General features: G+C 41.8%; 2 protein-coding genes across 2 annotated transcripts in view; both read right to left on the bottom strand.

Annotated features, from left to right (window-relative positions):
- Positions 1-14,147, bottom strand: part of ell (elongation factor RNA polymerase II) — a 39,412-nt gene extending 25,265 nt beyond the window's left edge. The window contains exon 1 of the mRNA XM_080832681.1: positions 14,001-14,147. Within this exon, the coding sequence (XP_080688807.1) occupies positions 14,001-14,135 (135 nt within the window). The 5' untranslated portion in view covers positions 14,136-14,147. The remainder of the gene's footprint in view (positions 1-14,000) is intronic.
- A 763-nt stretch (positions 14,148-14,910) lies between these two features.
- Positions 14,911-24,700, bottom strand: fkbp8 (FKBP prolyl isomerase 8). Its single transcript, XM_080832309.1, has 9 exons — positions 24,608-24,700; positions 23,295-23,571; positions 22,511-22,680; positions 21,137-21,225; positions 20,491-20,711; positions 20,013-20,185; positions 18,889-18,966; positions 16,883-17,017; positions 14,911-15,858 (listed from the first exon to the last, which is right to left on the bottom strand). Exons 2-9 carry the CDS (start codon positions 23,569-23,571, stop codon positions 15,772-15,774), a joined length of 1,230 nt encoding a protein of 409 aa, XP_080688435.1. The 5' UTR covers positions 24,608-24,700; the 3' UTR covers positions 14,911-15,771.
- Positions 24,701-25,904: the final 1,204 nt, after the last annotated feature.

Raw genomic sequence — 25,904 nt, 5'->3', positions numbered from 1 at the left:
AAAGGGGGGAGAGAAGGCAAGAGGCAAAGGCATATCAGAAATCGCAGACTGAAGACTAAACGGAATTGACAGCAGCCCTAAACCTAAACTCTTAAAGGGGCAGTACACATTCACGAAACCAGTGAGTTTAAATAAATGCAAACAAAATAATACATTTTTGACTCTGAAGGCAAACATGCTCATATTTCTGCAAAAGAATTTCTGAAGTGTGAAGCTGTAGTGTGTGTACAGAGTGTGTTTTGTATTTATTTATATTTATTTAAGTATACTGTAAACAGTTGTTAAAAGTTAATATATTGTTCATAGTTTGAAGTTAAAAGGTTTGAAGCCAAGTGTTTTTTTATTTTTTTTTATAGTATACCTTACTCCACATTTCCATTGGGACGAATTATCGCAGGCGGTATTTCGCCTAGGGGTCGTGGTCAGAAAAAACATGTTTGGCTGTCATGTAGCGAGTGTCAAGTAGCAAGTTCGGCTGCAGTGCAGCGCTAATAGCATTTTAGCAGCTAGCTTCTACATTGATCTTTAATTGAAGTGTTAGCAGCAAGCTAACCATAACGGTCGAGAGCTTAATTTAAGACCTACAATATTCTGTTTGCCCTGACAGTGTTCGTGTAGTATATTAACAACAAACCGAGTCGATGTAGACATATAAAAGTCGTGTAAACACCTTTATTCACATACAAATATTTCCAGTTAAACAGACTCCCGAGACCCAGGATTAGCAGCTAGCTTCTACATTGATCTTCAATAAAAGCGTAAGCACCCAGCTAACAACAACGGTCGAGAGCTTAATTTAAGACCTACAATATTCAGTTTGCCCTGACAGTGTTCGTGTAGTATATAAGAAACAAACCGAGTCGATGTAGACGTATAAAAGTCGTGTAAACACCTGTATTCAGCTTTATTCATGTCAAATATTTTCCAATAACAGACACGCGAGGCTCCGCCATCTTGTTTGGATTTTTTTTATTACACCCGCCCTTCTGCACAACGTCGAGCTCCAATTCTGACACACGCCGAGCTGATTGGTTACCGCCTGGTTTGCATTTGCATTAAGTTAAAGGTTCGTCAACTTTGATAGTCAGGCGGCGGCGTTTCGTGCTCAACAGACGGAATTTCATCTCCATTCATTCCCAATAGGAGCGGGACGAATTTCGTCTGTGTGGAAACGCACCGTTAAACAGTTAATATATTGTTAAATCGCCTTGGCAATAAATAAGCCTTTAATGTCTTCAATCGTTGTTTTGTACTATTTATAAAAAAAAAATAGTATCCGTTCTGGCACCGTTTAGGCACAGGTATCGTTTTAAAAGTATTGGCTAAGCACCGGTATCGGAAAAAACCCAAACGATACCCATCCCTACTTCCAACTAGGCTACATCTAGTCTGGCAACACACGGCTCTACTACTTGAGCTAGAGAAAAACAAATAATGTTTTATGTGTGTGAGTGATTTAAAACCCCCGAGTCATGACAGAAGTGTAAATAAAAGAAAAAGGAAGTATCGGGAAACTGTTCTATATGCACTCTGTGTGAAACTCTGAGGAAAAAGAGCCAATGATGTCTCTCCAATAATGGGAGTAGTCATCGTCAGTCAGCTCACTGTGAATATAATCAGCTGTGGAATGAACATAAAAATGTGCAGAAAACAAGACAAAGACTTTAAAACGCATGATTGAAAACACGCACATCATAATTTAGGGACCTAATTTGAGAGTGAATGAGACTTGTGAAAAATATAGATGCATAAGAGAGAGAGGTAAAGGTGTGGGCAAAGCCAGGTGGAGATGAATTAGTGAAAGGTTTGGTTAAACACGACACATAGCAGTTCTGAGCAATCCCTTCAAAAACGGAATGCATCAAACAAGATTGCATTTGAAAGAAATCGCAATAATGGCTGCAGGCTCTGGATAGTATTTAACAGGAGCGGTTTTGCAAGGTATGAACCGTTGTACTACTTCCGTTGTACTACTTCAGTTGTCCAGAACAATTACATTTGATGACACATAATTGTAGCTGGTCAGATATATTTAAAAAAAAAAAAAGGTCACATCCCTTTGGACTGACTGTTACATTTTTAATCAGGGTGTGATTACGAGCCTGTAAAAAAGGGTTTGTTCACTTGAATTCCTTGACAAGGTATTTTTGTTCGAGATCAATAAAGCCTATCTCATAAACGCACCCATTCTAAAGAATTTATTTAACCCTAGCAGGCTAAGTGTAGAACATTTGCAACACGTGAGACATTTCACTTTAGAGTAGTCATATACCATAAATGTATTCATTTGCACAATGATTACATATACTGCTACCACTCTGAGATATCTAAGAGACAGTGGTCAGGATTGGAAAGAAGCAGTGACCATCAGACTAAATGAATGGGGAGTGCATGAGATATGGGAGGTTGTGAGTTGTGTTTATGTTTATGTTAACGTTGATGATTTGAACACCTGGGCCCTGTTCGGTGTAGAACTGAAGCTAAGTTAATCAGTCTAGCTCGCTAAATGAGAAAATCTAGCTCACTAAATGAGAACAGGCTATACCGGTCTGCCGACGGGTGCTAAACGCCTGAACTTGAAGCTATCAGCAAAATTTTGCGTGCACGTCCTGCAGGAAAGGTTGATCACCAAAACCATGATTTTTTTTAACAGTACAATAGTCTAAACTCAAAGAATTCAAGACCATAATCATGGCAAAATCCAACATTGCCGCCACTGCAAGAGTAATATAAGAAACTGTCTATGGGCTATGTAGTGGGTGATATATTTCGATAATTGCAATATGTGACTTTAGTGCAGTGGATAGAGCTCACAGTTTGAAATCAATGGAGTGCAAGTTCGATTCCCCTCACCTCCGTATCAATTATAGTTTTACATATCCTTGTATATCGCTTTGAATAAAATGACTATGACTAAATGTAAATGTATTAATAAGAAATTCAATAAATTGAAGCAATGAAAGGAAATTGTGTGTATTTCTCTCTTCTTATCATGGATCTACCATAATCATTTTCTACAAAAATGATATGTAGGGCCAATAGTTTTCCGCGAAAACGGAAAACGGACGGAATACGCGGAATGGACCGTCTGAAACGGAATGGACCATTGAAAACGGAATTGCAACTTTTCAAACTGAAACATAATTTTGTGCATCAAAATCGCCCAAAACCCCCTGCATTTTACCCTGTAAGACTGAATTAATTTCAAATAAACACAACAACGATTGCAACAATGAACAAACATTAATTAAAGAACAAAAGCAGTCAGAAAATGTCACGTCTGCGCTGGACTCTCCTCCGGCCACGCCCCCCTTTTCAACGGTAGTCACGTTAATTTGCTCATCTTCCCAATCGCATTAAAAACAAGAAATGTTAAGTCTTTTGTTCTGTTGATGGTTGGCAAACAACAATCTAAGAAGGGCACGTATTATTCACTGAGTTACCAAAGCAGTCTTTTTTATGGGGACTAATTAGCACTGCACTGAATTACATTAACATGAGTTATTGCTACACAATAACAATTACACAACTAATATTACTAGATACATATAAAAGTGGACATTACACTAAGGCAACATGGATCTCATTCATATCTCACCCAGTCGAAATCTTAACAGGATTGAACCCATCTTTATTACATCGTATCAACATAAGAACAGAACGTTAGCTAAATCTCCGCTTAGCATGCATGCTAACACTAGCAGGTAGCCCAAAATTTGGTATTTAATACACGATCTATCACAGTAGCAACTTCATGAAAACCCTTACTTTCATTGGGTATGCACATAATGCCTCACATACAGGTCGAACAATGATGATTTAAGCATTGGAAATGTATAAGGCACAGTACGGTCAACTACTTCGCGACAAACTGAACTCTCACTATCTTAACTGAGAGAGCTGCAGGCACGCAGACAGCGTTGCTAGGCAATATCACTATCAACTGAGTTTTTCATACAGTTAACGTACAGAAAGGCATTTTACGGCTGTTTTTTTTTTTTTGACGCGGAAACACGGAATCATCAAAAACGTGACACGGAATTTGCTTTTTTTTGACGCGGAAAACTATTGGCCCTAGATATGCTATGTATGGTGTAGTTGTAGTAGACAGACTGCATTCACTACTGCACAAAAACACGTTTGCAAAACTAGACGTTTGCAATGATGTAAGTTAAAGTAGGTAAAACAACTTTCGCCAATATCTCCGTAAGGGAGATGGTTTATGTGCTCAAATTTCCTGGGATCAAAGAAGACGTTAGTATTCATGTGCAAACTAAAAATAACGTCTCAGGATTGCTGCGCATGTAAGTTATTTCAGGTGCATCAACTGTACCCATGTCTCAACTGTACTAATACCACTGTCATATAATTATGAGTGCTTTGTTCTCCGCATCGCCGACATTACAAAAAACACTCACAAAAAAGAGAAGACATTCAATGTTCGACTGTGGTGTTTGCAATAAATTACTCGAGAAGGTATTTTAAATTAATTATTCCCTGTCGGGTGAATAGGTAGCGCTCATACAAGAACTCATCATGATGGAAAAATGGATCTTGGCGATCGCAAAGAACTCTCCCTACGCTAATCAAACTATCTAATATGACTCTGGTCAATGGGATCCCTCCTTTTGCCATGGGTGTGGCAAGTTTAGCCAGCTAAACTTAGGTTAGCCTTCCCTCGAGCAGGTTAGTGCTAAGTGATATGTTACTATGGTAATTTATCAGAAGTTGCTTCGCCGAACCTAAAAAAGGGGCGTTTTCCTTTTTTTAGCCTGGAATCTAGCTCGCAAAACCGCTAAGCGAGCTACGCCAAACAATACCCTGGACTAACCCAAACGCACTCTCTATCTGGATTCTGGTGTGGCAAGAAGAGACATTTTGTGGAAATGCATTCGAGTGGCACGCATTTCTTCTTCTAACTTAGTCGAATTCCTTGTTATTTCTATTCAGATAATGTACGTTAAGTCAATATTGTGTTATTGACATTCGTTTACTGCTGACCACATTTAATTCAAGTTGAGCAAATTAGACAAGGCCTGCCTCTTCCCAGGTGCCGGAGTCTTTAAAAGCGGCTTAACCTTTTAAAACAATAATTTAGTTCTTTTTAAAAGCCTGCTAGGATATGTGTTAAATTCCAGGATATCCCAGATAGATTAATTACACTAACCCATAACTTTTGCTTCTTAGCAGTACAGAAGTATGTAGGCATAATGGGCCACTCTTTCAATAAAGGGAATGTAGTATTTTTTGCAGATAGATAAATCAGAATTGGGCAGTTTGTGACTGGCACGTGCAAATTATCCATGTCAGGGAAGAATGGCGCCACACCTAAATCTAAAACCCACGCCTTGGCGAGAATAAATCAAATCGCCGGAACTTTAGACAACCTGCCTGGGTGGAATAGGCCATTTTCACATAATTTCCACCGCCAAACTAGGCCCCCTTAAGTTCCTGCTTGGTGTCAACAGCAATAAGAGCTGTTCTGACCTCCAGTGTATACCTTACTGCTCTCATGCATTACCCAAACATTCTTTGTGGATTGTGGTATAGCAGAAAAATGAACTGTCCCTCCACACATGGCCACAAACACCCAGAAACACAGACACACACAGGGTCCCAAGAGTTTCACAGTTGGACTAACACGCTGTATGTAACAGCCTAAAGTCTCTATGGTGATTGATAAGTCCCAAAACTAGATTTAGCTGACTGCTTCCTCTTGCCAGTTAGAATGACAACCAGGTTTGTCCTATTCAACTTTTGTTGGGGGAGCTGTGACTGAAATGGAGCAGAGATCAGCCTATATCAATATCAATTTTCAGTGTTTGGTTTTCTTTTCTGCTGTTCTTGAAAATATATTACACCATCATGTGCAAGTGCTGTCATTGAGTTGTCAGACACATTTTAGGACCTGAATTTTCCTCATACATAATGCCTGTGGGTTCCCACCCACAGTTTGCAACAGTAGGGGGGAACATGAGAAGCACTGCCTAGATACCTGATCACAGTTTGGCACTGGAGAACTAGGATACCTTTCACTGAATTCATGAAAGCTGTGGAAATGTACTTGTGCATATCTGTGCATACATGAAAAACAGCATGAATTTGCATAATTGTCCAGGATTATTTACCACCGATGTGATACAGATGTCTCACATCTGATATGATTCATCAAAGTTTCCCAAATCTCTTCCCAGCTGTATCAATCTGACCTTGGGTCAGCTGGGGTGGTTAGGCAACATAAGCCTAGACCTTCATGGGCTACAGAGGGATACTGCAAGCACGTTGTTTAGTGTCAAACCTGGGTAAATTCACTCCGAGTGAACAGAGTGAAGAGGCAACACTCCTAATAGAAGAGCCCTTCGGCTCATCTATTTTGAGGTTAACCACTTACTAGGAGTTAACTTACCCAGGTCTGTCACTAAACCACACACTTGGAGTACTCCCCAGGACTCCTTTGAGTGAGACGGCAGAGCGTTGACGGGAGTATATATGCCAAGCGAGGCCACGTGAGGGGGTGCTGGCGGGACAGGATGTCCCTCTGGTAGTTGCATCTGGCACCAATGCTCAATTCCGCCCTGGTATCCCACCTTTATCTGCTGACTCAGCATTCCTTTAATATCCCATGGCACATCGGCTGACCTAAACATGGAGTCCTGGCCTGACATAGCTGACGCTTCAGCAGAAAGGTTACAGGCACGACAGTTGAACGGTGTCTCACCCCTAGAGCAAGTAAACTGGGCTTATTACAAGGGCTACAGACCACAACACAACTGAATGACCAGCGCTTGCGACTGTGACTGATCTGGTCGCATATGCGACTGTTTTGGCCATGTGACTTGATTTGAAATCATGGTCGCACGCATGCGCCTATAGAAATAAGCACAAATGTAAGGCATGCGCCTAGATAATGGGCTAATGTACAAATCTTTGCATCAAAATAAAACTTATACGGTTCTTATTCACCTGAAGCAAAATATAAATACATTTGGGATTAATACCCTGTCGCGCTATGCAGGGTCGCTGTTATGGTTTTCTGGGTTGACGTTGGAGATAGACGTTGATTCAGTGAGGTAACGTTAGCCTCAGCCTTAATGCATTCATCATACTGTGGTTTGTGGTGAAATCTCAGGTGGTTGCACAAGTTAGCTGTGTTGCTATGCGGCGCAGACACAACTCTAACGCACTCTGTGCATATGATTTGTTCTCGGTTAACATCTCTTGCCCTAACTCTTAAAAGTAAGATAGCCGTCTTAATACCTTGATGTCTCGCTAAGAAGATATCTATTTTTACGGGTGAATTCGAGCGGTCTTTGAGATAGCATGTACTATATAACATGACGTTGGTAAGCTGAAAGAACGTTAGGCTAATGTGCTAGTGTTAAAAGGTTGGCTGACTGACGCCTCACAAATCACATCAACCATTATTGCTTGATACAATAACGGTGTTATCGGATAGTACAGTGTCTATTTCTCGGTAACTAAAAAAAAAAAAAAAACACACCACATCTGTAAACGGAGAGTGGGCCGTCATCTTTGTTTACAATTTGCAGTTGCCGGGGGGAGCTGGCGTACATATTTTTAGGCAACCTGCTACCTTGAAAAATGACCGTCACTCTGAAGACTTGAAGGTATTTTATAAACCCGGAAGTGACAGAGTAACGGTTTTCCAGCACGCCTTTTATAGTGGTGCGCCTAGATATTTGCTGGTACTCCAAAGTGCTCCTAAGCCAAAAAGTTAGTCTCAAGCCCTGCTGACTGACTGAAACAACAATGGGCACCTTCAACTTCCATATATTTATGTGGTATTTGATAAACGAATGAAACACAACACATTTCTAACACAAAGGCTGCAAAGAATATTTATTGCACACCTGACATGTACTGGCTTTAAGTTTTGGTTCTACATTTACCAAATAAGACCACAATGGGCTTACTGTCTAGAGGGTCTAATGTTGGTTTGTGCTTTGCCATCTGAAAAAAAAATTGCAGAAATGAAACACACACAAATAAAAAAAGTTTGCTGAAATCTGTCAAGCTCAAATGACTGACATTCATTAGCCATACAGAATGTAGGTTTACTGAGTGCGATGCAGGCCGCAGTGATGGTTGGCCCATAGCTCAGGCTCTGAGCCCGCGGGGTCAGCCGAGCTCTGAGTCCTCGCACTGCATCACCTGCTACCGGCTGCTGAGCCAGAGCCTTAAAAACTTCCCAATGCAGTCAGCCACAGGTGGGATGACATTATTGTCAGCTTAGTCATTGCCGTGACCTTAACGCTCATCCAGCGTGTTCCATCAATCATCTCGAGATGCAACTGGGATGGTCACACCTTTCCTGTGAAATTTTCAATTGAGATTCCTCAAGTGTACTTGGTGCTAACGAAGGCTTAGTGCAGTGTCCAGTACCAAAGCCTGAATGGGTAGTGGCTTTAATGAGTCGAGAGGGGGAGAAAAAAAGAGAGAGAGAGAGAGAGAGAGAGAGAGAGAGAGAGAGAGAGAGAGAGAGAGAGAGAGAGAGAGAGAGAGAGAGAGAGAGAGAGAGAGAGAGAGAGAGAGAGAGAGAGAGAGAGAGAGAGAGAGAGAGAGAGAGAGAGAGAGAGAGAGAGAGAGAGAGAGAGAGAGAGAGAGAGAGAGAGAGAGAGAGAGAGAGAGAGGACTTGTTGAATGGTCATGGCCAGTCAAAAGTTCTACAGAAAGTGCTACCTCAGTGGAAGAAGAGGACAGCTTCTCTTGAACCCTAGTATAGATTAAGTGATTCATCTCTGGAGAGACAAAACACAGACCACGCCAAGGTCCCTGAGTGCAAGAGTGCAGCAGGAAGCATGGATATTCAGTCTGTTTAAGACAGTGCACGTCATTGTTGTGCTACAGAATTAGGCTACAGCTGTGAGGCATACCAGTATGTGTGTGTTCGTAATCGTAGGGGCTACTGTTCCCCTGTACCGTGTTGGACAACCAGGCAATGCAGGGTCAAATCCATACACAGGGGTACTGAATGAAGACTCTTAGTGTGTCCTTTAGTTAGCACACAAGACACATAACATTATCATTGCGCAATGACACCAATAACAGGAAACAGATTCCAGAAAGCGTTTACAGCATGATCATCAGTATCATCCTCCGCATGACAGCACTGTATTAGCTCACAGGCTAACACAGAGAGAGACCTGCACATCCTCCTCAGAGTGGCATCACACAGCACGGCATGGCACGGCACGGCAGACGCCCACGCGTCCTCCTCCACTACACCACCCCCAGAGAGCAGCCCGTGGGTATGTGACTGTGAGGCTCAGGCAGCTGACATCATACCATCATGAGGCTGATTCAGAGCATCAGCAGGCTGGGTGCTTACATGCACATGCAAGGGCTAACACACACACACACACACAGAGCTGAGAAACAAGTTCCACCATGTGAACCTGAACTAGAGAGCCATGCACGAGAAGGAGCACATCTGACAGAACCAGTCATTTGTTTGAGGAGTTTCCATTTCATTACAGCTGGTGTGTGTTGTTGAATGTGTTGCTAAGACAGTAAAAGGGGGAGCATGCCATTTACACTGGCTTTGAGGAGTGAAATAACCTGCGAATCGTTGGCAGGGACAGCCCTCTTCACAGACTGTGAGAAGCATATTGTAAAAACTCACACTGCCTGCATAAGATCCAAGAATAACCAAAGCATTACTTCACTCACGCACACCAGAAGGCCCTGGGCAAGATTTCTAGCTGGCATCTAGAGGTAAGGGGTTGCAGCACAGGTTGACAGATAGACTCTAAATCAATTTCATCCATCACTGTTGATTCTATAATTAAACAAGTGTATAACATTATAGAAGTTATGTATAGTCCTTTTTAAACCATGACATGCAATTCGTCATGCAGTTTCATAGATGCTTCAACTGCTATTCATAAACAAGTTGGTAAAAACCTGTTGGTCCTCGTCGATGGTTAATATTGCTTCTTACAAAGGTGGCTATGGCTGTGGAATGCAGTTATCCCAGGTTTAAGTGAATACAATTGCCAATACCCCCTCTTTGCCAGTGACGCTTCTAATATCCTTGTGATTCTGACCTTAACAAGTTTGATGGCAAATATGACTTACTGTTGGGTAACAAAATAAAGACTTACTTGAACATACAAACACCAAATGCTGCTGCCATTTGACTGATTAAACTCTGCTACTGCTGCCTAGACAGGGAATGCGGCAGTAAAAGCCATTCAGAGGGCAGTAGACATTAGACGACATGTCCTCTTCAGAAAAATCAAATCAGTGCAGAGTTTATTAGATGGCATACCACAGCAGTCTGGTACAGTCCACTAGATTTACACCACTTTAAAAAAAGAGGGTCTGCGTAAATGAAAGGTGCTCAGGCTGTCTGGAAGGGTATTTTCAGGCTTTCAGACTAGATGGGGGATTTTATTGGCATTACAATCACATAGGCCATAACTTGATTTCTTTCCATCAAATTTCATGTGGACACGTCTTCTATTTTTTTAATAACATTTGCTCTTTTCTTTGTGATGTTTGCGCTGCAACTACTAGTTTATGTTGGTGATAGTTTGAATGCATTTGCCTAATACAGAGCTCTCATAGACATCATATTTGTGCAACCATATAGCGAAGGAATTTAAGGTGGTTCACCAGTTTTTACAGTAGATGTCGATGGGCTAGGGACATGCAGGGTTCGATTGAGGCAGAATACTCTTCAGGACACTGCGGCATACAGAATAATGAGCCAATACTTAAAGAGACAAGTGTTCTTCTCTACGTAAATCAATCCTGTCATCAGAGGAGTTTGGGTCTTGCTCTGCATCCACCTCTCTGATAGTCCTGACAGACTGTGGCTAACTAATCTGGTTCCCCTTTGTAATCTTAATGCCAGGTCTTGTGCCTCCTTTGTGTGTGTGACTACATTGACAGCGAGTTGCCCTGCTCAGTGTTAGTAGAGCCATGTTTCAGGCCACAGTTTGAGGGACGCTCATGCATTTTTAAAAGGAAGGGAAGGCCATGGTCTTTAAGGCGCCAGTAAAATGAGAGGGACGTTTGAACTTTGTTTCAGAGGCAGCTTACCAGACAGTGGCAACCCATAAAACAGACTCCTTCCCTCGTCATAAATGATGTTTACATGGCCACCTCTCAAAGAAGACTTGAGCATGAGGCTCGAGTTGCCTAGTGAATATCCTCTGCCTCCTGTTTGCTATTGTGCATTTCTTCCACCTCCTATCCACGCTGTACCAGGCTGGCTGCAGCCTCAGGCACTTTCACAGTCAGGGAGAGGCCTGGTAGGGATGGCCTCTGACCCAAATGGCTCCAACTCCTAAAGGGGCTACGCTATGACATTTGACAGCTAACTCTCACTGCGGCTTGTTAAGACGGTTCCTATATTTGGCTTTTCAAACAAGCGCAACAGTGACATTACCAATGCCAATAAAACGGTAAAATAGTGCCAAAGTAAGCAGCAAATGTGTTGTTAAAAAAAGGTAAGATGGTGGTTTAACTCAGCCACCTTTACTCAAACCAATGGAACACCTAACAGGACCTGGTAGGCAGAGAGAGAGGCAGACAGAAATTATGAGAAAGCGGCATATCCGTGCATGGCGTTCTGCGTTCATGACAAGCCTCACTGATGTGGCCCAAGCCCTGCAAGCCACTTGATGTGCTGCGCTGAAGCATGTTCAATTGAATGCCCTCCAGCCGGGCCCATTTCCGCTGACTCTTTCGACAGCACGGGGCCCGAGCCAACTTCTCGTGCACAAATTCCTCAGCTCATGTGATGTCTGCTCCCATCTTTTTTGCTTGCAAATTTGGTATTGCTGTCAGTGGAGCAAACATTTACTGTAATGGAAGATGACAAGGGGACATTAATTCACCACATTGCTCTTCTATATGACTTCCAAAAAAAGACAACCCATCATTTCTTAACATATTAGGTGCTGGTGGTTAGTCAAATGACATTTTCTTTTTTTCCATTGGGGCAGCTCAACTACCATGGGCTATTCTAAAACTGTTCCTTGAGCAAAGAACCCCCAACCCCCACAGAGGACATGGGGGGGGGGGGGGGTATGCCAAAACTATGACTAAATGTACCGTCTTGCAAGAAATGAACACTTCCCAATAAAGCTGTTTACAAGAGGTCTTCAGAGATAATGTCAAGGTTCTAATCAGCAATGGATCGTTGATCCAGTTCGTCATATCACACGGCACTGGGAAAACAGCTCAACAGTTCCATTTTCACAATAGCAGGCTCCCCTAACAACAAAACAATGGTGCCTCGACCGAGTGAGTTTTGCCTTGCGTTTAAATCATAGTTAGGCTTAAACAACATCCGGGGGTAATCCACAGGGAAGCGATATCGATACATTTCAATGTAACATTATAACCAATATTCTATTTCACTGGCTGACCGCATATCCCCATTATAGTATCTACCCACCTTGCTAGCTAGTATGTGATTCGACTATCCATTTATGGCCATGATTTTCAGCTGAAGTAGCCAAGCCACAGTGTGACTGTTTAATAGTTCTAGCTAATGGTAGGCAGTGGTTACACAACCTGATAGGTTCAGTACGAAACTTAAAACATTGACAAATGAGTAATTTGGCTTTTTCAAACGACTTTTCTGAACAAGCTGCGTGTAGCGTTCGATGTTTTGCTGGCTAGCTAGGACAGCTCCATCTGGTAGGCAGATAGTTTGTCAAGTGGACAGGCTAACGTTACCAAGTTTTTTCAGATTGTAAGCAAACAGTTTCAGAGTCAGCACACTTGACATGTGCGTACTACCAATATGAGGGGTAGCGTTAGTTGATCCAGTACGTGTTGACGTGGGGAAAAAAAATCAAGCAATACTACGAGAAACATTTGAATTGAGAGATAGTAGTCACCTGCTAAATACAATCCGATACACATTACGTTGGACACTTAGGATAGCAGTTGTGTGAGCTGGGTCACATACCTGGCTGGTATTAGCCATACAAATACTTACAAGCTAACGATGTATTGTTTAGCTTAAAGCTAAATGATCTTCTACAAAGCACTCAGGAAAATTGCCGAAATCCGAAATCTTCAGCTACTATATGCAATGTAACGTTTTCAACCATCAGCCAATGTTAGCCACTGCAGAATCCCTAAATGTACGATGAGCCAAGATGATCATACAACCAAATATGTTGGCAACTATCCCGACCCTCCTAGTACCTCGTGTAATTGTTATTTTAACGTTGATTAGGACGTATCTAATTAATTCAGAAGTATCTGCCTAACTGAACTTAGCAGGGAAGCTAAGCATGTAAACAGTATGATGTTAATGTTAGCTAGCTAGTTCACGTTGGCTAATGTTACATGACAAGTTCAACGACACGAATTGTCAGTTTTTACGAGTTGAACGTATTAGTTTAATAAATAAGCCATATAGATAGAAGTAATAGACCAATCCAACACTGGTTTATCTTGGGAAGAGGGTTACTAGCTAACTGACCGACGTAACACAGCTAATATCAACCATCCTCAGCAATCTGCTAGCTGCAAAATAACGTTTGTTGTAATGTAAGAGTTGTGTGTGGGTTTTATATACTAACAATGTGATTCTCAATTTTAATCACACTATTTTGGCTAACTTAGATAGTTGGGCTAACGTTAAATCAAGCTGGCTAGTGAAGTGGTTAGCAAGTCCCATACCTTTAATAGCTATTTAACGTTAGCCAACTTACGTGTCTGAGGGCATGGCCACAGACAAAACTATCTAGCTAGCTTTCTGACTTAACTAGAGACTTAAATTAAAGAGCCGCATTTATACTTCTAAATAACAACGACACTGGTTCATGGCTTTCTATGATGGAACTTAGACAGCCCGATTAAATCTATATGGCATGGGAAGCAGCTGGTGTGAACGTTACAGAACTCCAAGCTGGGTCTCTCAGACTAGCTTGGACAGCGTACCGCAGTTGGGCAGGCAGTGATAGCTTCTCAGCACGTAAAACACAAGTGTAGATGAGCTGTAACCATACCTTGCTGTTCTGGTATTCTTCAAAAGCTTTCAATGCGCTGTCAGTGAGTTTGACGTGAAAGACGGAGATATTGCTGCCATTGCTCACTCTTCCACAGGACAGCCCGTAACACTGCTCCTCCTTCAACGCCGCCATCTTGCTACCATTTCCACCACGCTCACGTACCCTATCGTAAACGCATGAAAACTCTCTTGGATTCTAATGAATATTCAAATTAGAGGTTGTCCGCGAGAGGCGTGGTCTGACAACACAAGTTTTCACCTTTTTTAAACCATCATATTCCTGACATTCATTATGAACCATGGAATATGCCCACGCAACCATATCCAGTAAAGCAAAGCTCAAGTAAAATGTAAAATGACATCTAACTGATAAACCACAAGACATGTTATTATTTATTCATGAGATAGGCCGACCTGGATGTGTTTCGCTCGTCTCTTCACTGGTCATTGGGAAAGTGCGTAAGGAAAGGGAAATGCTAGGCCACAATTCTGCGTCAGAAAGACGTCAGTGTTTGGGGAATGCCCCATGTATTACAAGGGAAAAAACGATTATTAATTGCCCAGAACCGATAGACTACGGTCAAGTCAACAATAGGTCTCTGACAATTAACCACAGTAAGTAACATGTAGCCTCCTACATGAATGGCAATCAAATGTTTGCATACATAAACTCACTGTGCAAAAGTTTATTTGAAGAATTATAAAATGAACAAACATAAGATTTGAACTCTCTCGCCTTTTATACGGAATAAGGAACAATGATGATCTTACATACATGTCCCATGTAGCCTACTGTAAATAATTATTCTGGCTCTGTGGAGACAAACAGCAGCTACTAAAATAAATAATCCTTGTATGATATTATCAACATAAATCTAGAACTCCATTCACATTAAACATGGACAAAACAACATAAAAATGAAAAAAAAAAAAAAGTGAGAGGAATCATCATGAACTCAAATAATCTAGAATGGGATAAAGACAAAAGTTTGGCTAAGGAAACATTTAAAAGTGAGGTATTTTTTCTGTGTATCAGAAGCTGTTATATGAGAGCTAATTCAGGATGAATGTCAGACACACCTGGCAAAGCAGAACAATTGGCCAGGATTGACCACAGAACCCTATCACAAGTTTAGAGGACCGTGAGGCAATTCCAGTACAAAAGAAACAAATATATAGAAATAGCAGAATGACAAAACAGGGGTTTTACACAAGCTTGCTTTTCATTACAATTTGTGCAAAAGCACCCCAATGACAGAATTTACTGCATACTAAATAGGAAATTATCTGATTTAGATTTAGCAGTAAAACAACCTACAGTTGAAAAAGCATGTAAAAGCATACAATCTTCTGGTTTAAATTTGCAATGGCTAGCAAAAGCTCATGTAACCAACTTTCAGACAAGTCTGGTAGAATTCACAAATCTGAACACGCTGAAGCTAGTGTTAACAGGAGGAGATTACACAAGTAATTTGCAGGAATGACGGAATGGTGGTCTGCATTTACAATTCACAAACTGTACATACGTTTGACATCTCAGTTACTGCTCAGACATAAATAAGGAATTATTTGATATTGTTTTTTTTTTTGGTCAGCTTTCAGTGGACGACACCAGCAAAAGTAAATCTTAAAAACAATTTTGTCCGTCTGTGTGGGTTCGTGGTGGACTAGGATCGCCTTGGTCACGCATCTGCTTTCCACGCGAGCAGAGCTGTGATGACGAGGGCAACCGAGAGCGTCAGGGGTCCATGGCCAGGCCAGCACTTGGCCTAATTTCTAGCAGCAATGACAACTGACAAGGCTACACCTCCAATAGCAACAGCGGTTGCTCCGAAAAGCCATTTCCAGCTGAACCCCTATAATATGAGAGAGACAGAAAAGGAGAGAGAGAGAGAGAGAGAGAGAGCGGGAGTGAGAGGGTGAGGGGTTGGGGTCGGTTTAGGGTTAAGGGAGAGAGCAAAAGAATTTTCAAAAAAGTAAGTGGACATGGTTCTTAATTACCAAACATACTGAACATAGTGGGAATGTCTGCATTCCATACACGCGTTCCATTTCGATTCTAGAGCAAATTCAAAATATGTGCTTATGAGTGATTTAACACATTCGTAGCAATGATTTGCATCAACATCCAAAGGAATGTTTCGTAAATCACAAGTGAGATGTTTCTTATGGCTACAGACAGAGGCTAAGGCAAGTTCTAGCAGCCAAATTCCCTCCCTTATCACATCCCATCCCCTCAGTGGCAAAGCTCTCCCTGCATACAGTCACATCAAGTCACTTGGTCTGTCAGACATGTTCTTTTAGCATACTCCAAGGCTTCAGCTGAGATGAGAGAAAATCAAAAAGAGCATCTAAAGACAACACAGAGACTGGGAACTACAGAAGGGCCCTCCATCACATCCAATTATGTTCTTCTGATAACATATTTTAGAAGATGTTAAAGGTTTTAAGCTGTAGCACTTCATAGCATCATTAAAGAATGCTTTGATTGCACCACATCAAAACTGTGGTGCACCATTATACCAAATCAAAACTGACAATTGCCTAATGAAGGGTTTAGTAAGAACACATGTCAGTTATTAAGAATGGTCAAGTCTAACCACTTTAATGTAAAGTGTAGTAATGAATTGTACATTTCAGGCAAAATGGAATTACAGTGGATCAACTGTATCCGCAGATTTGGTGACCAAGGTCAGTCATACGCCCACAGATATTATGTGGAACATCAAAATATAAACGGTTTTAAAGTTTTTAATTCTGCGCCACTCTGAGTAGCCTTTCTGCACTTTCATGCTTAATACATTACTCAACGTCAATTAAAATTGGTCTGAATGGACTCGTAGAGGAATAACATTAACTGCTGAAGTGAGGATCTCTTACCCATGAGGCCTTGGGCTGCTGCGTGACAGAGCTGACGTCTGAGGGGTTTCCCAGCATCTTCTTGTACATGGCCTGCTCTGCACCCTTTTGTTCAGAGTGCTTCTTTGCTAGCTTGGACAGCTCAGCATGGATGGTCTGTGCAAAACACACACACACACACACACACACACACACACACACACACACACACACACACACACACACACACAAAAACACACAGTGTGAGACAGTGCCTTGCAGCATGTATGAGATCATGTGTAAGACGTACACTAGAGAAAGGAAGGTGGTCTCCCTCAAAAGGCCATCTGCAATCTGTCTTTGACATCTCCCTCTGATGTCTTATCTGTGACATCACTACATTTCTTTTAACAGCACTGTGCCACAGACGCGGTCATCGCTGCCAACTCACAGACTTTGCCCTGACTCATGCTAGAATGAAACAAAAATCCCATTGACTTCAATGCATCTCACGCTCAAAAAAATAAATAAATAGACTTGTTTTGGTCAAGCTCACTGATTCTTATGCCATGTCAGCGTTGGCAACGTTGCACAGTGCTCTCTCTTTTTCATCACCATAACACACGACAACTTTTCATACTAGTACTTTTGCTAGTAAATGTAGCTCGAGAGAATCTAAAGCGATCTTAAACACGACTTGGACAAATGAGCGAACAGTAGTGAGTCAGTGTGGAGGCTCTCCTGGCGATGAAGTGCTGCCTCCTCAGTGGGCAAAGCTACCTTCTGTGGTTTGTTCCACACCTCTCCCTACACTCAGTGGAGCCAGGGTCTGAGCTCACACTCAATTTGTCTTTCACATGGGGGAGAGAATGAGAGAGAGTGAGTGAGCGAGAGAGCAAAGACAGTAGGGCTCACAACATTTCTAAACCCCCGGTAGCCCTTTCGTGCAGGCATTCTTCAGATTTTGTTTGCACAAAACAAAAAAAACACAAATAAAAAAGCACAATGTTTTTATGCAGAAATGTAGATACATTAAAAAAAAACAATAATACATTCATTTACAATCATCATCAACCTCCTCCTCCTTCAGGGCCAATGCTGGTCTTTTGGGTGCTTTTAACCCTAAGCAAAACTCCATCTAGGCTGAATACCAGCAGGTAAGTACCTAAGGGAAAAGAACTTTGGCCCAGACAGTCTTTTTCTCTACTACTCCAGACTGGTTCCCTTCCTTAAGGAGGGAATTTCACTTTTGCCCTGGAGAGACAGAGACCGAAACAGTAAACTAACTTCCCCTTGATAAACAAGAGGAAGGATGGTGACGGCAACAAAGGATAAATCCAGGTATTTTGATCAAAAGGAAAATGGCAAATTGTCTTTCCCAACTGTCATAGTGATAAAATAAATTCCTAATGAATTAAAATAAGTTTCCTTCCTCAAAGATGGCTCTATGCAAAGTATGTCATGTAATTTCCAAACAAGATACAGAACAGTGAAATAAAAGGAAAAATCTAGAGGGGAAGAAAGAGGAAGAGAGAGATCAAACATGCCAATGGCATGAGCTTTGAAGGTTGAGCTTCATGGTCAGTCTGCTCTGGAGGGAAGCTCCAGGATATTTACAGCCAGAAGAAATCAGATCCTACGAGTTGTTGATCAGTGTGCAGTTTTACATGTTTGAGGGGAGAGCGCCATCTGCTGGCAGACGCCTCAGGAAGACAGCAATGGGAAAGTTTGAAACCTTACCGTTATTTAAAAAACGTTTGCAAGTGTGAAAGTTGTCCAATTTGCCCAACACTATAGTCAGAAAACAGTTAACATTTCTTAAAATCAAAACACAACTTCACAGATGCATATTTTGAATAAATGCAAAGCGTTTCAGTTGAAAACAAATTAGCCTTTTCTTCAGCCACTTTCTATTTCAAGGACTAGCTCTACTCGCCACCCCACCCCCAGTATGTGGAAACTGGCATGAAATGGAACGGGCATTTAGAAAATAAATGCAATTTATTCTCTTTACTTAAACAGTGCACAATATTCTTTAGACATTGTACCTTATTACTAGGCTCCAGTTTCAGTGCTCTTTTAAGCGTACGGATAGCTTCAGCAACCTCTCCCTTTAAGGCCAGGACCTGTGCAGAAACAACACATACACACAAAAATTCAGATGCATTTCAGATCATTTTTGTTTATATTTAAAGTTTGAAATGTAGGCCTACTGGCTTCGTGGGAAGATTTGTATAAAACAAACGGTCACCGACGTAAATGAAGACCATGCAAATTAACATAGCCTGAAACCCGTCAGTCTGTGTGTGTACTAGGGCTGTAACGATACACCTACCTCACAATTCGATTCGTATCACGATTCTTGACCCACGGTTCGATACACCCCACGATATTATTATTATTATTATTATTATTTTTATTTTTATTTTTTACCTCGCGATTTTTAAAATATATTTTCTAATTCACATTATAATAAGTATGAGCTATAAAAAAAAATTAAGAGACAATTTATAACCAAATATTGAGGTTTTTATTACTCAAAGCAATGCTGTTAAAAAACATTCAACAAACTTCGGAACCTGTTATCTATCTGCAGAGCAAATGTCAGGCTCATACAAAAACATTAACGTGAATTAATTGATGCTAATACCTAGCGCGGTCTCAATAGGATTTCCCATATACGTTAGCATTAAGCTAACGTATTTTCTACCACAGTAAAACATGCAATACTATGTGATTGTTTTTAGAAAACGAATGTTACGTGATGAGATTACTAAAATGCAGTCTGCATGTCTGCTCAGTTTAGCAGTGCTACCCAAGCAAAGGTTTGAAAAGAACTTCAAGCTTAGACTTTCTGTTAGGGAAACAGCTTTCTATCTGCCAAGCAAATGGCAGGCTCATGACAACACGCGCAACCTTTGGGAGCATGAACTGCACTGAGTAAATTTTGCGCAACAATTAACCCCAACGCTGAAGCAAGCAGCCGCCTTTACTAGCGAACCAAACTTTTTGTATCACGTAACCGCTGAGGGCATGTCGCGGTTCTGCCTCCTCGCATCGCGATGCAGGTTCGTGGCCCAGAGTGTCGCGATTTCTCGGTTCGATCCAATATCGTTACAGCCCTAGTGTGTACATGTGTTAGACTTTCATGGAGAGTGGTGTGGTGTCATACTTTGCCATAGCGGAAGAGGGCCTTGACGTTGTCCGGTTCGTGGACGAGCACGGACACACAAGAGCGGCTGGCGGCCTCATAGTGCTCCAGCTTGAGCTGCGCTGCGGCCATGTTGTTCAGACATTTCACCTTCACCTCCATCACCTCCGCCTCCTGCTCCGATGTGATGTCCACTGCAAAGCAAACACACTTGGGTGAGCACGCAGTGAATGGTGATGTATACTGCAACATCAAGCCGTGTGTGAACAGTGACACAGTGCATTGATGTCTACAAAAAAAACACACCATTGAGCATGGATGACTGATGCCCGCTTCAACACACTCTTTCAGACTTGACTTGTCTTTTCGTTAACATGAACATTAGCTCGGCACTTTGCTAAACAGAGCTGTATACCATACATTATGAGGGCTATCTTAAATTACTATGTTATGTCATATTCCAACCACAACTTCAATTCATCCCAACAACCCATCTGACCTTTGGAGCTGGCTTCTGTGATCTGTAAGGCAATGCCATAGGAATTGACAGCGAAGGCGTAGTCGCCCCGCTGGTAGTGCGTGTTGCCCCGCTCACGTTTCTGCCCCGCCAGGGCAATCCGGTCCTCGGGGGTCATCAGCTCTATATCTGGGCCATCGAGGGCAGACAACAGCTGCACCTCCATGGTGAGGTTGGAGTTGGGGGCCACCAGTGGGCAGGCACTGCCATGGGGAACACAGGACACACCTTCAATCACTTCAGCTCAGATCAAATTAACATGAAAAAGAAAAACCCCAACAAAAAAAAAAAAAACAGAAACTTCTCAGAAGAATTCAGTTCTGCTGCTAGGGCATGTCAGACTGATAGCACAACTGTATCACCACTAGATAAACGCCCTCGGATGTGTAAGTCCAAAACAAAACATTTAATCAGCAAAAGGATTATCTGGTAACACACGTCCTGTCCACCACCATGACATGATGACTCAAAGGGATGGGAAATATGACTTAAAAACAAGATCAAAATAATAATTTACACAACAGGCTCAAATGACCTATGAGAAGAGAGAACTATGAGAAGAGAACTGTGGAGAACTTCGCTTTGAAGCCCAAGCCTAGCCGGATATTAAAATGTATGTGGCCCTCACCTTCCCACAGAACCATAGGCATATTTAGCATCAGCCTCCACTAGGGCCTTCTCTCCCATCTCCATCAGCTGTACCGCGAGATCCAGAGCCTGGAAACACACACACACACACACACACACACACACACACACACACACACACACACACACACACACACACACACACACACACACACACACACACACACACACACACACACACACACACACACACACACACACACACACACACACACACACACACACACACACACACACACACACACACACACACACAAGCTTGATTTATACTTATTAAAGAAGTTCGCCGACATATATGGTCTCCGACAAAAAAGAGATTGACGCTCATGCTGCTGCATGCTTCACTCAGTCGCCTCCGTTCAACGGTTACGTGCCCATCGCCGTACTACGACGTCAACGGCATTCTTCTGTTGAAAAACAGCTGTTGAGCGCCCGCTGAAAACCCTAACAAGGAAGTCAACGGCATAAGCCGTCTAGCTAGACAATCACACTTGCGCGACACTATGCTACGAACTCAAGGACAGTAGGGTTTTAGGTAGCAGACAATTCCAGGTGACGGGTAAAAGTGTCGACCAAGACGTAATTTCTGTCAGCGACGGTTTGAAAAGTGTCGGCGTCATAAGCATAAATTAAGCTTTCGAGCTCTCGAGAGGCATTGAACTGGACACTCAATCTACCCACAGTGACACCAGTACGTAGTTGTGTAGGTGGTGCCAGTCACACCCTGCAGATGGTGTGCCGGGTGGCAGGACTGAGCCCTGTGGTCTCTGTAGGCTGAATGCGACACTGGTGAGATTAACACCACCTACTGAGCCATTTGGTAGGCATTTAGTGGCTCAATCACAGAAGAATGAGTAAGAGGTCTTTTGGCTGCACAGAATGAAAATCATGTTAATCTTGTATTTATAGACTTTACGCAACACTATGCAACAATTTGACACTTTTTGTGGTATGGTTTTCAAGGCAACTAGTTTTGGTACCATGCTCAAATTCATTCTGATAGCAAATGGTCATGTGAAGGACAGATAAACACCTGTATCTTTCCCACTAGCCATCCAGGATATGTACTATGTAGTCCTGTGATCCAGGCTGGAACACCGAGCAAAAATGGAATAAAGCAGGACATTGCCAGCTTTACTGCCAAAAGACACCAGTTAGTGTGTTGGCAAGCTTCCATCAGTGGCAACTGGGCTGTTAGTGGTGTTTGCAAAGTTTTTGCATTTTAGTTAGTTAGCTTGCTAGTGTTGGACCGGAACTACTTGTTGCTGCTTTAATATCACAACAATCTGGAGCACTTTCTGCTTTACACTTATTTTAAGTGGTGCTGTCAGGATATGTGCTGGTCGAAATGTACCTGGATGACATCTCCATCACCAAGCGTAAATGCAAGCTCAGAATCTTCCTCTACGATAGTACCATCAGACAGCAAGGTTTTCAGCTTAATCTGGACATTCTGCCCTCTCGTCGGGCGGGTGTCTATCCCTTCACCCCCTTCCAGCGCTTTCTTTCGCAAGAGACCACTTCCTGTGGAAACATGGGATTAAGTTCATTAAAAAAGACAAAACTGACTCCCATTGATTTGACACCTTTTCACCCAGTACTGCCGCCATATTCTATCTCCTCAGCCTAGCTTAAAAGGAATGCAGCTCCACAAACATATTTATCAAAATTTTTGTATCCCTCTACAAAGCACTTGTTCAGTCAACATCCACATTATTTGTGCAAAATTCCATTCCATTCAGTTGTTGAGCATGCTCTATATTAACCTCCTGAAATAAAAGTGTGAGTTACTGCCTAGGCTAGTAGACCTACATTAAAGATAATCACCAAAGCACATTTGATGTTGGGTGTTATTTGCCAAGAAAACCCGCTAATGACTTTATAATTGTTTTTCTTCTTCTGTACAGGTCACATGACACAGATCTGATAGTGGATGGCTAGAATATGATGGATGCTAACTGTTTTGCTTTGGTTTGGTCTTTTATTTGCCAATGAAAGATTTTACCACCTGATGATTACAGTACCATATGCCCATCACAGTTGAAAACTGAGCTCATCATTGGGACAAAGCTAGCACACAGAGACGAGCCCAATAAGACGAGAAAACCTTCCAACCCAAACAATGAGTCCAGTCCTACCGAGAATATCGACCCACTCATCTTTCGGAGCAAAGAGCTGTGGAGTGCTGTCTTCGGACTGAGCAGTGTGCTCTGCCCCCTGTCCCTTCTTCTCCCCGCCCCCAGCGTCCTCTAGCGGGGGAAGGTCATCGTCACCTCCGTCATCCTCGCTGTTCTCCAGCATCTCAAAGTCCTCTCCACTGTCCAGCAGCAGAGTGCGGCTTGAATGTTTCGCACTTGTGGTCGAGTCCTGATGGTCGCCAGCACCACTCGCCAGTGTCTCCTCCACATCAGCCATCTGGAGGAAAGTGAAGGGCAAAGGGTCAGTTGATCCATTTGGGAAAAGTTACAACGTAAGGCACAGTCCCAAGTAAGCACACTTATAGGTTAATAAATAAAGGTGTATACATATCAGACAATGAAACAAGTAATTATGTAATTATTACAAGACTTATGGGTTTGGGGCATTTCAAATTCCACTTTCACGTTTAACAAATTTACCATATCAAATTCACTTGTCAAACATGAAAAATCATGCTTAGTTTAAGGGGTGTTATAGAACATAAAATAAAACTAGAATACATGAACATCAAACATGCAAAAACACATTCACACTGGCAATACAGACTAAACAGCCAACAGCATTGTGTTATTAGCGAGAGCACAACTGATCATCGCAAGAGAATACATGATCTTTAATTGTAATATTTTTTTTACTAAGGTCTCCACATAAAAACACAGACGCCAAATATAAATCAAGGATAACAAAGTTAGCAAACGTCGGTCAAACGCAAACGCCAGGGGAGAAAAACTCAGTTATAATGAATGAGTTAGCTAGCTCTTAAAATGGGCTAGTTAGCAAATTAGCAATCTGGCTAGTTTGTCGAAATCTGACAGTTACACGCTATGGTTACACGCGGCTAACAAGCATAGGCTGAATGACAGCTAGATCGAGCCATCAAATCAACCCTTTCTGATTCACTCCAGCTACTTAGCAAGATGCAATGGTAGGTAGGGTATACTTTACATAATTTGAACTCACAAACAAACAACAGAATATTTCACTATCAACCTGAGACATGTTTACAACTTGTTGTTTTCTAGTTTCCAGAACTTTCTGTGAAGTTTCTTTAGCTAACAAGCTAGCTTGGTAGTATGTATGGTACCTAGCTAGCTAGCAGAAGCCAATTTAGCTGAAAAACAGCAACGTTAAGTTGTGGTTATGGAATCATCAACCTTGTTCAGTAGCCATTGTCAGAGAAATCAGTTTTACAACGACATTAAATGTAGAGTTCGAATAAAAAAATCACAAGTGATCATGTCAGGAAAATTACCTCGGGGAAGAATGTCACAGTACCGTTGGATTGCGAGTATCCAATGTTTATGTCTTCTTAGCTCAATGCTACCAGATTCTACTTCCATCTGTCCCGCTGTTGGTAAGGAATTACATTACACTTCTTCCGGGTCACGAAATGAAAACAACAGCATCGATAAAAGTCCTTGCACCACTAGGTAAAGTGTTAATGCGTTTGTCAGACCATTACCTTACTATTCAATGACTTGGATGGTGAGAGCTGATTTTAAACATTTTAAGATATCAAGTGTCGATGTACCCATATACCCCCAACTGTACATCTTTTTAAGAATTTCAAAGTCTTCATTTTTATGTCATCCCACAAGCTCTATCGGCACAGCCACCATAAAAGTTTAAAAGAGTGTACAATGTTGTGAGGTCTAGGTATGGTGTTCACCAAAATATTTCAACCTAGTGTTTATTAAACAAATCTGAGCCCAGTAACTTGAAGGTTTTAGGCTGGCTGTTCTCCCCGGTATCACTGATTATTGTGCATCTCTCTGAATACTGATTATTTTCATAAATTTCAGAGACTCAAACTCAAAGATTTCCCTTACTTGAATAGCTCCCTGTTGCGGTTCTAAGTTAGGCTACACTTATCAAAACCTAAGGCAATGCTTGATTTATGGGCCATTTTTAATCTGAGTGTCTCTACTTGTAGGCTACAGGGCATCCCGCATATTCACAATTTTTTTTTTCTTTTGCTTTCATCACATTGTTGAGTCTGTGCTGGCACACCTGTAGCCTTCCTCTCTGTGTAGCTGAAGTCGTTATATGAATACAGGAAAAAAAGCTTGTAGAACAATGAGAAGTATTATTTGAGTCAGGGAAGTTAATCAGCACTTTGCTTGTAGTATTATGAAATATAATTTTGTTGCACTCCCACTGACTATGTTGGGAGGTGGGGAGGCTTTCCCTGCTCACGACATCACAACATTTGGCAATCCAGTTTTTGTCAATGGTTGGTATATTGCAAAATAACTGACATATTACAGTGTTAGCTTTTGTCATAACAATGTTTTCTTTGACCAAATATGGAGTAAATTACAGTACAAGTAAAGTATTTCAACCCTATCCTAAAGAGTACAGGCGAAGCATGTATGATTATGATTAATAACAGACAAGGTTATACCAATAAGCAGGTGCTGGAGTAGTTTTCAGCAATTGGCACAGTGGGTTTCCCTTCTGTTTCAAAACAGATTCATTGCCCAAAGGTAGGTCTAATAAAATGTTCACTCCATGAATGTCATCGATTGTATATCTGCATGAACACTTTA

The sequence above is a fragment of the Sprattus sprattus genome (genome assembly GCF_963457725.1).
Source record: "Sprattus sprattus genome assembly, chromosome: 2".
Taxonomy (NCBI): Eukaryota; Metazoa; Chordata; class Actinopteri; order Clupeiformes; family Clupeidae; genus Sprattus; species Sprattus sprattus.
This window is presented reverse-complemented; position numbering and strand designations above follow the sequence as displayed.

What these genes read in the sequence shown, in the direction of transcription:
- fkbp8 (XM_080832309.1), bottom strand. Translation starts at nt 23,571, where the DNA reads ATGGCTGATGTGGAGGAGACACTGGCGAGTGGTGCTGGCGACCATCAG. An exon ending in CACAGAAGCCAGCTCCAAAG is followed by an intron (nt 20,186 to 20,490) that starts GTCAGATGGGTT and finishes TTTGCTTTGCAG; the next exon opens with TGGACATCACATCGGAGCAG. An exon ending in AACTGGAGCCTAGTAATAAG is followed by an intron (nt 17,018 to 18,888) that starts GTACAATGTCTA and finishes TGTTTTGCACAG; the next exon opens with ACCATCCATGCTGAGCTGTC.